The sequence below is a fragment of the Tyto alba genome, unplaced genomic scaffold (assembly GCF_018691265.1).
Source record: "Tyto alba isolate M040663 unplaced genomic scaffold, T.alba_DEE_v4.0 Super-Scaffold_33, whole genome shotgun sequence".
NCBI classification, from domain to species: domain Eukaryota; kingdom Metazoa; phylum Chordata; class Aves; order Strigiformes; family Tytonidae; genus Tyto; species Tyto alba.
The window spans coordinates 16,095,291-16,107,710 of record NW_024881308.1 but is presented as its reverse complement, the minus strand read 5'-3'; the positions used below and the strand labels follow the sequence as shown (position 1 = coordinate 16,107,710).

The following is a 12,420-nucleotide window of genomic DNA, read 5'->3' as shown; positions in this document are numbered from 1 at the left end:
CGGCACGGCGCGGTGCTGTGGGGTGGCCGCCAGCATCCCATCCCATCCCACCCCACCCCACCCCATCCCACCCCATCCCATCCCATCCCACCCCATCCCATCGCGCTGCCGGAGCCGCCGTCCCGCGCCGAGCCGAGCCGCGCTCGCGGAGCCCGAGGCGGCTGACGGGGCGGGCGGGCGGCAGCCTGGAAATTAATACATTTGCCAGGTTGTCAAAACATTAATCAACGGATACAAAAATCTGGAAATGGTTGGGACAACATGTATTTGCGGAAAATATGTGTTCACACAACAAGCACACAAGATGGGAACAATTATATGAAGATGTTTTAATAATTAACCAGTATAAAACAGTTTGCTCTCCATACAGTTCTAGACAATAAAAGTGTTTGCAGTCATATTTTTCTTTTGTACAAAATTCCAGTCAATTGTTCCACAATATTTACATTGTCATTCCCTTTTCACAAAATATCTCCTTTTTTTCCCCCCCCTCTTTTTTTTTTTTTTTTTTTTTTTTTTTTAAATCCAGCTTTGCTACATAAATGCTTTAGATCTCATGGATATCCCTCGATTTATTTTTAAAAAGTCTAATAAAAAACCCCCAAAAGACATTAAATACCATTTTATATATAAAAATGCTTAGTAAAAATATAGTTTTGTTGCCCAATTAAAATATATTGCTGAGAATACAGTAAAAACTGTCCTAAAGCCCAACCCTGAAGGGCGCCGACTCCTTAATGGCCCTGGCAAAGTCTTCCTTAAAGTTCTTTTTCCCCTCCTCCTGCAAGTTCGCCTGCCCTTGGGTTAAATACTGGGGGCAGGTCGCTTTGGCTCGTCCTGGTGGTGGTTGTTTCAGGCAGGATTTACTGGAATTGGCTTAAAAATGCCCTTTCGAGCTGGTGGGAGCTACAGCTACGCTCTGCCGAGGGCTGGAGCGGGGAGCGCGGCAGGCAGGCTAGTGCTTGGGAAAGGCGTCTATCTGTGTTATATAGTTATATGGTATATCAGTGAGTTCAGCATGGTTTTTCTCTAAAAAAAAAAAAAAAAAACAAAAAAACAAACCAAAACCAAACCAAAACAAAACATAAAAAAATTAAAAAAAAACCCCAACCAACCAACCAAAAAAAAAAAACCAAAAACCAACACAAAAAAACCCCAAAAGAAAGCGATGCATTTAATGAGATACTCTAAATATTATGGAGCTCGTGGTTAAAGAAGGATGGCTTTTTGTTTTTAGTGGAGAGCCGGGGCTCTCCCAGTGGGAGCATCGGACAGTGGGGCCAACCTAACCGGTGATGCAGGGGCTATAGTAAACAGCGCTGCTGGCATCGGACAAGGCGGATATCAAGCTGCTCTCCTCGCAGGAGATGCTTCTAGGAGTCACTTTGGACAGGGAGACATGGTAAGGGAGGCCCGAGGCTTCGGGACGAGTCCTGCTCATGTTCAAATACTGGTCGAACTCGTTGCGGTCAACGTCTGTCCAGAGCTCGGTTTGGTTCAAGTGATCCACGCTCTCCATGTGGTGGGCTTCGGGTGGGGGCGAGAGCTGGCCCAGGTGGGCGGAAAGCCCGTTCTGAGTTCCCGAGCACATCTGGTTGTAGTATAGGCTGGAGGGATGGGGAGTCCTCATGGCGTCGGCCAAGTGCGAGGGGGTCTGCGCGTAGGGCACCGCCACGTCCCGCCCCAGGCACTTCTCCTGGGGAAACTCCATCTGGTGATGGTGGTGGTAGCCGCGAAAGGGCATCATGTTGCAGTCATCCTGCATGTGCGGAGGGAAAAACGCCGGCTCGGTCTGTTCCAAGACATCCAAGGGAGACATCTCGGGAGTTGGCAAGCCATAGTTTTCAATATCCGACCCCATGGAGTGGAGTTCTCTGAAGTGGTTAAGTGGGGGAGGCTGGGGGTGGCCCGGCTGGCTGCCGCCATGGTGACTCATGCTGAAGTTGTCACTGCAAGGCTGGGAAAGGTTATGCAGGAGGATATTGGGTTCCATCCTCTTGATTTTCTTGGCTTGCTTCTTTCTCCTTGGGCGGTACTTGTAGTTGGGGTGATCCTGGAGATGCTGGATTCGCAGCCGCTCTGCCTCTTCCACGAAGGGACGCTTGTCGCTGGCGCTCAGCGCTTTCCACGACTGGCCTGGAAGGGGAAAGCGAAGCTCTGTGACACCGGCTCGGCCACCCAGCGCTGGCCGGGGTGCGGGGGCACCCGGGGAGAGGGAGCCCTTGGGGTGGGAAGGGCTCCCTCGGACGGTTCGGTGCCAGAGCGGGGTCCCGGTGCTGGCACAAGGAAGCGCTGGGGAACGGGAGCCCAAGCAGGGTTGTCCCAGCAGCAAGCTCGGGCTGTGCCCAGCGGGAGAACTGGGGGTTCAAAGCCCAAAGAAAGGGGCCGCGGGAACCCCTCTGCCAGAGCAGGGGATTCTGCCTCCCCCTGCCCTGCCTGCTTTCCTGAATCCCGCACCCGCTGCCCTGCAGCCCCGTGTCCTGAATCCCATCTCGCAGCCCCATGGCTCCGCATCCGGCTGCCCCATCTGGCCGTATCCTGCTTCCCTTAGTCCCGCATCCTGCAACTCTGTCTGCCCATATCCTGCTTCCCGTGTTCCCACATCCCGCGTCCGACAGCCGCGTGTCCCGCATCCTGCAGCCCTGTTTTCCCATATCCTGCATCCCCTGCAGCTGTGTGCCCCCACAGCCCTGCACCTCTGCATCCCGCAGCCCCGTTTCCCTGCACCTTGCATACGTGCTGTACCCTCACATCCCACAACCCACAGCCCCGTATTCCCACACCCTCCAGCACCATATTCCACAGCCCTGTGGCGCTGCACCCCGCAGCCCAGGATCCCACAGCCGTGCACCCTCACAGCCCGTGTCCCTGCAGCCCTGCATTCTTGCAGCCTGCATCCCTTCAGCCCATATCCCCACAGCTCGCATCCCGCAGCTCTCTAACCTTGCAGCCCGCAGCCCTGGATCCCGTAGCACCCCATCCTTGTAACCCAGCTCCTGCACCCCCATATCCTTGCAGCCTGCATCCTGCAGTCCTTTACCCTTGCAGCCTGGCTACCACAGCCCTGTGTCCTTGCATCCCACGTCCCGCTGCCTCATATCCTTGCAGCCTGCAGCCCACAACCCTTGCAGCGCGCATCCCAATGCCCCGTACCTCTTCATCCCACACTCCCAGCCCCGTCTCCCTGCATCCCAATACCCTGTACCTCTGCAACCCACATCCCCAGAGCCGTATCCCTGCATTCTGCTGCCCTGTACCTCTGCCACTCACATCCCCAGTCCTGTATCCCTGCATCCCACTGCCCCATATCCCTGCAGCTGACATCCCCAACCCTATAACTTTGCATCCCACATCTCCAGCCCTGTATCCCTGCATCCTGCTGCTCTGGACCCCTGCAGTTCACATCCCCAGCCCCACGATCACCTATCCCTACACCCGCAGCCCCATACCCCTGCATCCCTGCCTCCTCAGCTCTATATCCCTGTATCCCACAGCCCTGCACTCTTGCAGTCCCGTACCCCATCCCCGTAGCTCTGTGTCCCTGCCTCCTAGCCCTGTACCCCCACATCCCGCAGCCCTACACTCTTGCAGCCCGCACTCCCAGCCCCGTACCCCCCACATCCCTGCACCCCTAACTCCGCACCCCTGCATCCCGCAGCCCTACGCTCTTGCAGCCTGCATCCCCCCACCCCGTACCACCACATTCCTGCCTCCTCAGCCCCATTCCCCCACATCCCCGCACCCTAACTCCATATCCCCACATCTCCACACCCCTAACTCCACACCCCCGTGCTCCCAGCCCCATACCCCCACATTCCTGCACCCCTAACTCCATATCCCTGCATCCTCGCACCCCTAACTCCACACCCCAGCACCCCCAGCCCCGTACCCCCACATCCCTGCACCCCTAACTCCACACCCCCTCACCCCCATCCCCATTCCCCCACATCCCCTCAACTCTAACTCCATATCCCTGCATCCCTGCACCCCTAACTCCACAGCTCTGCGCCCCCAGCCCCGTACCGCCGCATCCCTGCCTCCTCAGCCCCGTACCCCATCATCCCCGCACCCCTAACTCCCTATTCCCGCACCCTCGCACCCCTAACTCCACACCCCTGCGCCCCCAGCCCCCTACCCCCGCATCCCCGCACCCCTAACTCCACACCCCTGCGCCCCCAGCCCCCTACCCCCGCATCCTCACACCCCTAACTCCACACCCCGCACATCCAGCCCCATTCTCCCACATCCCCGCACCCCTAACTCCATATTCCCACACCCCTGCACCCCTAACTCCACACTCCCGCGCCCCCAGCCCTGTACCCCTGCATCCCCACACCCCTAACTCCACACCCCGCACCACCAGCCCCATTCCTCCACATCCCCGCACCCCTAACTCCACACCCCACACCCCTAACTCCACACCCCGCACCCCTAACAACTCCACACCCCGCACCACCAGCCCCATTCCCCCACATCCCCGCACCCCTAACTCCACACCCCACACCCCTAACTCCACAGCCCGCACCACCAGCCCCATTCCCCCCAAACCCCGCACCCCTAACTCCACACCCCCGCGCCCCCACCAGCCCCGTACCCCCGCAACCCCTGCCTCCTCAGCCCCGTACCCCCGCATCCCTACACCCTCGCAGCCCGCACTCCCCCAGCCCCGCACCCCGGACCCCCCTAACCTCCCCCCACGCCCCCCACAACCCCCCACACCACCCCCCCCCCCCACGCCCTCCTCCCTCCTCCCGCAGCCCGGCCCGCTCACCCAGCATCTTGCTGAGCACGGCGTTGTGCAGGTCGGGGTTCTGCTGCGCCAGCCGCTTGCGCTCATCCTTCGCCCAGACCATGAAGGCGTTCATGGGCCGGCGGATGCGGGAATCCTCGCCGGCCTTGCCCTCGGCCCGGCCCGCCGGGGGGCTGTATCCATAGCCCGGCTCGGGGCTGGGCGTGCGGCTGGGGGCCGCGCCGGGGGCCGCGCCGGGGCCGGGGCCGAAGGCGAAGCCGGGCTCGGGGCTGGGCGTGCGGCTGGCGGGGGAGGCGGCTCCCGGGGGGCGCGGGAAGGCGAGCCCGGGCTCAGCGGCCGGCACGGCGCCGGTGACCCATGAACAGTCGCCCCGGGGTTGCGATATCTCCTCTCGGCAGTAGTTAGACTCAGATATATTCATTCCAGCTGGACAGCACTTTGTGTCCGACCCGACCGGGTGCCGGAGAGAGAAAAACGGGTCCCGCCGCGTCCCACCGAGTCCAGCAGCCGTCGAGCAGCAGCCCCGCCGCTCGCCTCCGCTTCGGGGGGATTTGGGGTCGGCTCGTTTTGTTTGGGTTTCTTTCCTTTTCTTTTTTTTTTTTTTTTTTTTTTTTTCCTCTTTTATTTTTTTTTTTTTCCCCCCTTTCCCCCCAAAAAAAAACTTTTGGGATGATGCTGGGCTGGAAGGGGCAAAATATAGCCGGGCTGGACCAATCAGCGGGGCCGAGGGGAGGAGGAGGACGACGACGAGAGGGAGAGGAGGAGGAGGAGATGAGGGGGAGGAGGAGGAGGAGGTGGAGAAGGAGGAGGAGGAGAAGGAGAAGAAGGAGGAGGAGAAGGGTGAGGAGGAGGAGGAAGGGGGGCGTCCCCAGGCACCAGCAGGAAAAGCCACCCGGGGAGGGCCGGGCTGGGACCGGTGTGGACGCTACTGCCCAGTTCCCTTCCTTCCAAGGAGGAGGGTTGCTAATTTTTTTCTCTGCCTTTTTTTCCTTTTTTTTTCCTTTTTCTTTTCTTTTCTCTTTTTTTTTAATTTTTTTTTTATTTTTTTATTTTTTCTCTACAGCCCCCTTTCTGGCTACTGGGGAACTGCCTGCACCTCCCACAGCCCCGCTGAACCCAGGCAGGGAAGTGTTCAGATTTGCCTGCCAGGCTGCCTGTCTGCAGTCAGACAGAGATGCTGGGGGCTTTGAGTTTATTTTTCTTAGGACTTATTTCATGGGTGTGTTTTGGTCAGTGTTCCGCACCCAGGGTTGGGAGCAGCCCTGGGGTGAAGGCAGGGGGGAGCCCTCTTCCCCTGGCAATTTTCTGGTGGGAATTTCAGTGCCAAGGGAGGGGGAAAAAAACTGCTCCTTGCTTTTAAGCACTCTTCACATCACAAGAAATGCATTTCCAGCCTGTCAGCCTTAGGGACTGTTGAGGAATGGTGGGTTCACTGGTGGTTGGGTGACTGCGGCTAAAATCTCTCTCCTGAGCTGTGCTGCTGGCCCGGCCGTGCCATCACCACCCGTGCCGTGGGCATGGCCACATACCCCCGGGCGTGCTGCCATCGGTGGCGTGTCCCCTGCCACCGGCTCACCACTCTGCTCGCTCAGCTGCCATCCAGCAGCGGTTTGCAGTCCCAAAAATCCAGGCTAGGTGGTCCGAAGGTCCTTCCTGCCCTTGGCACGGAGGAGTTACGAACTCTGCGGGACCCGTTTGCAAGCAAGGAGATCTGCTTGCACACTGACCCTGCTCCCTGACACCCTCCCTCCCCGAAATCAGGTTGTGTGAAAGATGCCTCAGTGCTGGGTATCTGCCTCCGGACATGCCCAAGACCCCAGCCTGAAATCTGAACCTCGGCGTGAGGAAGACTTGGGGCACCGGGTTGCGCAAGAACCCAGCTCCCAGCCTCCTCGCAGCGGTGGGGTATTGCATGCCATGGTTTCTGTGTGTCTGGAAGTGATTTGAAAAAGCCGGTCTGCTGTTAACCCTAAACAAAACAAAGGCCTTAAAAAAAAAAAAAAAAAAAATCTTGTCTCACTTATTCTTCAATCGCTAACCAGGAGTGACAGAGGTTTCAGGCTAGATTTCCTTCATATTCCTGCAGCCTCTTATTAATATTTTACAAGAGTAAATCAGCACCAGTCCACAGGAGAGCCCATACGGCTGCAAGGAGCCTCCTCGCCGCTCTCCCCCATCCTGTCCCGGCTGTGCAGCTGAGGATGGTGCTGGAGCATCGCCATGCCGGAGGAGCAGCCATGTGCCGCCGTCCGGAGCCGAGCCCCTGAGCCGCCGGCGGCTTTGGCTCTTTGCCTCAGCCTCAGGAGCAGCAAGGTGGGTGCTGGGGGGCCCCCAGGCCAGGGCCTGTGGCTGTTTGTGGGGTGAAATGAGCAGCTTTCGGGGCAGTGGGGCTGGGCAGCCGCTGGGGACACCCCCCAGGCACATTCCCCCGCTACCGATCCTGGCCTTTTCCCTGGGATTTGGCTGAGCATGCGGCGCTTTCTCCGGCTACATCCACCCCCCCCGGCCTCTCGCGTGGCCCAGCAGCATCAGGGCGAGCTCAGGGCTGCCCCAGAGCCAGGGTCGGACCTGGTGCCACCAGTTGGCATCGGGGACGTGGTGGGGATGAGCTGCAGCGGGGTGGGAGAAGGGAAAACTCCGATTTTCTTCCAGCCCTGGAAATAATGCTAAAAGCCAGGGGGTGGGGGGAGGCAGATGCAGAGCCTCGTGCCTGCCACGCTTGCCCTGCGCAACCTCTCCAAGCGTGGGCCTCCTCCACACAGGATGGCAGTGGGCTCGGGGTGCTTTCCTCCCGTGGGGATGGCACGGGGAGGGGCAGGGGGGGGGGGTTGTCGGAGCGGTGCTGCTGTCCCTGGTTCACTGGGGCAGTTTGGGAACCTCCTCTGCCCGCGGAGCAAATCCCAGGCACTTCGACCCCCGAGGGGGTGTGCGGTGCAAACCTTGGCTCGCAGCGTGTCTGCAAAACCTGCCTTGCGGGGCGTTTGCTGCGGGTGCCGCATCCCAACGTGGGGATGGGGAGAGGGGGGAAGAGCCAAGGAGGGTGGTGGAGGGGGAAAGGGAGGACGTGGCTGCTGGAGGAGCAGGGGATGAGAGCTGGGAAGCAGGGGGAGAGGGGAAGGAGAGCTGCGAGGGGGGATGGAGCAGCGTGCAAAGCACCCAAAAACACCTGGGTGCAAAAATGCCTGGGTGCAAAGCACCCAAAAAGGCCTGGAGCCCCCCCCAGGAGGGGGGGAGAGGGCGGTGCTGCCTGCCTGTAATATGGGCAACGCTGCACCCCTTGGCTCCCTGTCCCACAGCCAGCACCCACAGCGAAAGCTCCCCCACCCAGCGGGGGCTGCGGGCTGAGGCGCGCGGCGGCGGTGCCTGGCTCAGCTTTCCTTAGCAGGGGGAGCGGACAGACACACAACCCTCCCCCCCCCCTTTCCTTTCACCCCGCTGTCCCGGGGACGTGGGGATGCGACACGGAGCACTGGCGGCCCCCCCCAGCCCCGGCGGCGCGCGGGGAGGAAGCGTTGGAGATCCCTGGGCAGAGATAAGATCGGGTGACCTCCCCCCGCGCCCTCCTCGCCGGGCCTGGCGTCGGGCGAGCTGGACCCCGGCCTGGCACACAACCTCAGGAGTTGTATATTTTAATTTTTTTTCTTTTCCTTTTTATCATTATTTTTTTATTATAATTTTTATTTCCACACCCCCCCCCCCCCATTTTATTGGGCTGGTGGCTCACTGCCCCCCACCCCGGCCCCCCGTTTCCCTTCCTAGCATCCCGCGCAGCGCAGCACCACACCTAGCAGAGGAAGCGTGGTGGGGACGGCAGCCTCCGCTCCCCAGCACAAAGGCATTTTCCCTCCCCGCCCCCAGCCCGTGCCTCTGCCTGCCCGTTATTCCTCCCAGTCAGGTCCGACGCCGAGCTCCCACCCGCTTAAAAATAGATTCAGCACCACCTGGACCACCCCAAGGGGGATTTGGGGGGCTCAAAGCGGGGGTGGTGGGGATGGCAAGAAGGTAAGAGTGAGCGTTGCTGGCTGAACCCGATGGTTATTTCTGCTGCTGCTGGCTGCGGGTGGGGGCAGGAGCCCCACGTTGGTTTAGAGGCCACGCAATCAAATCCAAGGGATTTAGCCCCAAAATTTGCCACCAGGTTACAGAGGCGGCAGGTGGATGCTGCAGGGCCCCCGCAGCACAGGAGCAGCAAAGCCCTGAAGCGTGATAGGAAAACTGGTTTTTATTATTTTGCAGAGGGCGCAAGGCGCGAGGGGAGCAGTGGGGCAGGATCTGTCCCCGGTTCCTCGCTCGCTCGCTCACACCGACCAGCCTGGCTCCTAGACGGGTTCACGCCGCTGATGAATTAATCAAGCACCAATGCCGTGGTGGATGAAGGAGATATTTCACAGGAAGGGATTTCTTATTAATTATAGCTAATAATTATCTTTAGGCCACACTGCAGAGGTACCCGGAGCGATGCAGCCAGGCGGCGCGGACGTGACCTACACCCGCACCCGATTCTTCATCCCAAATGAGATGCCCTTTACCAGGGGTGACTGAGGGGAGCGGGGACGTTCCTCACACAATATGGGGTGACCCGGGTAGGGCTGCCCAGGCCGGCGGCTCCCCCAGCCCCCCGAGACGTGGCCCAGCGCCGGTGGGTCCCGCGGGCTCCCCCGGGGCCGGGACCGCTGCAGCTTTGCTGGAACAAAGGCTTCCCGAAGGAAAGCGCTTCCTGGAGAGCAAAAGGACTCGGGGCCGGGAGGCTGAAGTCATCTGCTGGGAAAGGCTCCGTGTTTCTCCGGAGCCTCCCTTTTTCCAGGGCCCGGCTCAGCACCCCGTTTCCTCGTGGGCAAATAGTTCAGTGGGTCAGGAGGAGCTGGCAAGCGCCGAGCAAGCAGGCCGGGGGCCTGCCGGGCGCCGGCAGATGCGGTACGGCACCCGTGTCAGGAGCATCCCGGCAGCAGCCGCGTGCCCACGCGAGGGTGACGTGTCCCCTGTGTTCCCAGCTGGGGACCAGACTCTTTCCCACCCGAGTCGGGGCCGTGAGTGGAGAACCATCAGTCGCGATCAGCCCCAGCCCTGGGAACGGCCGGCTCAGCTGTTTTTTGCTCATTTGCTCTTTTTCTTGGCTTCCAGCTCCATCTGACAAGTGAAGGGCACTGGGAAGAGTGGGAAGGTGCCCTTGGCCGCAGTGGCTCTCCGCCCCGGCAGCGTGCTGGCCCGGGTGCTGGCTGTCACCCTGTCCTGCTGCGGGGCTGAGCCGGGAGCGCGGCTCGGACATCACCCCCAAGCCCGGCAGTCAGGCACCACATCCGAGGAAGCGGAGAAAGTCGTCTTTTCTTTTTCAGCTCTTTTTAATAACCAGAGGTCGGCCTTGTTTATACGGGATTATAACTGGAACGACAACAGCAATACCCATTGTGTGAGCAGCGAAACCCACAGCTAACCCAAAAAAGCTGTTTGCACCGCACAGGCACAGCCGCCGCAACGTCCCCGGTGGCGGCCGAAGCCCTTGGTCCTCCCCGGGGCCGTCCTGCCTCCCCTTCCCTTGCTTTTTCCCCACCACAGCCCCTTCTTGCACAGCCCTGGCTCTCCGGTGATGGTCCCACCAGCTCAGGGTACCGCACTTCCAGCCACATCACCCCGTGTTTGCTCCCTGACCCGCTCCCCGTGAGACCCGGGGTGCAGCCCCCACGTCCCAGGCCTGAGCGAAGCTGCTGCAAATCCCGGCGGCGGTGCTTCCCGCCCGGGGAAAAGCTTCGGCACGGGGCGGTGCACAAGGAGGGCCGAGCGTGCCGGAGCGCGCAGGGCACGCACGCTGCCTGGAGTCGCTTCCCCAGCAGCTGATTGCGGCGGCAGTCGTTGCTTTCATACTCAGTTCCCATCACAGAGAGAGCCCAGGCTTTTAGGAAGGAAAGTCTTACACTTCTACCAACTATTCCAAGACTCCCATAAACACATTTTTTGGTTCAGCATTAATGAATTACCTCAATGCAGAGCTACTCATGCCAAATACATGAACACAGAGTGTAGAAAAGCCGCCGAGAAGCAGATTTGGCTGCCATTCAGCTGCTCCGATCGGCACAATTTCTTTTCTCGATTATAGCAAGAAAATGCACTCTGCCTGTGGCACCGCGTCCTCCCAGGAACAGGCAGCTGGCCGACAGTTGGGCTGCGCAGAGCCTGGGCACTCCGGGGTTATTCGCTGCTTCCATCACTTGAATTGGCAGAAAATGCTGCTCGCTGGTGTCTGCGCAGGAGATGCAGCCAAGAACCGGGATCCTGCTCTTTCTGCATGCCCAGGCTCGCTGCCCCGTGCTGCCTGACCTCCTCTTGGGTGCTGGGGGAGAGGAAAACTGTAATTAGGGGGATTTCTGAGCCTGTTTTTTTTGTGGGGGGAGGTGGGTCGGGGCTGCCGGTCTCTGGCCCTGCAGCCACGTAGGCCCACGAGCACCACGGCCGGGTGCAGCTCCACCACGGCCCCTCTCCGTGGAGCAGCGAACCCTCACCCACGGCCACAGTGACCGTGTTCCTTGCTTTTCTCCAACAGCAGCAGCTCTGCCATGCTGGGGACTGCCAGAGGATGACGTGCCCCTGAGGAAAAGTGGAACCCCCCCCTTTTGCAGAAACCTTTCTCGCCAGGGCTCTGCTCTCTGGGTTCCCAACCTCTGCGTCACGGTGGGAGCGTGCTCATCCCCTGCTCTTCGAGCATCATTCGACGGGAAGTACCACGGATAAATGGGCTCATACTACGTCACGGGTGAGGATGCTGGAGGGGAGAGGAATTAAGGAAGGCAACACAGCCATCACACCTCCACTGCTTTGTGTCTCAGCCCTCAGGAGCTCGTCAACAAGGACTGAGCTTGTTAATTGCCTCTCTGCTCCCTAAAATAAAATTCCAGTGGCGGGGGAGCAGGGGAGAGGCGGGGGCTGGCTGCACCCCTGCACCCGCCGAGCCCCGCAGGCAGCAGCAGGAGGGTCGCCCGTCCTCTCCCTCGCCGGGAGGGCTGATGCAGCAACGCAGGACGTCTCCATCTGGGAAAGGTTTGCTGTTCTCAAGAGCCGCTGTGACTCCCGACATGTTTTAACTTAGCGCGAGGCATTACCTCACCGGCCTGCTGCAGATGGCAGATGGCTGCTCCCTGCGCCGCGCTCCCCTCTCCCCTCTCTTCGCTTCATCTGCAGCCCCTGAACCCAGGGCTTTCTGCTCGTTTTTTCCACGCGCTGGTCCATTTGCTCACGGGATCCTGGGGAAGAGGTTGCCTGGTTTCTGAGCATCACCCCAGCCAGGCCTGGAGGAAGGGGAGCCCTTTGCAGAATCCCTAGAAGACGGGGAACACTTTGCAGCATCCCTGGAGGAAGGGGAGCCTTTTGCAGCATCCCTGGATGTGACTACCCTCACCGAAACTTGCAGCCCCGGGAGGTCTCGTGGCCATTTCTCTGATTCACCAAGGCTCTCCCTGCTCAGCAGGAAGGATGAGGATGTTGCTGAGAGCAACCTCACCTTCATATAGACAGGGAAACCCTCAGCGCCGAAGCCAAGTGGAAGAGAGAAGTTTTGGCTCAGAGGAGGGTGGGTGCTGCCATGGCTCTGTGCCCCAGTTTCCCCAGGTGCTGTGCAGGGCATGGGGCAACCCAGGCTCTCTTCAGGCCCTTTAAAGACAACAATCTCCCTGGCCAAGGGC

General features: G+C 59.9%; 1 protein-coding gene across 1 annotated transcript; it reads right to left on the bottom strand.

Annotated features, from left to right (window-relative positions):
* Nucleotides 1-314: 314 nt before the first annotated feature.
* Nucleotides 315-5,473, bottom strand: SOX18 (SRY-box transcription factor 18). The gene is made up of 2 exons (XM_032985506.2): nt 4,772-5,473; nt 315-2,136 (listed from the first exon to the last, which is right to left on the bottom strand). The coding sequence occupies exons 1-2, from the start codon at nt 5,169-5,171 to the stop codon at nt 1,286-1,288; spliced, it is 1,251 nt and encodes a 416-aa protein (XP_032841397.2). The 5' UTR covers nt 5,172-5,473; the 3' UTR covers nt 315-1,285.
* Nucleotides 5,474-12,420: the final 6,947 nt, after the last annotated feature.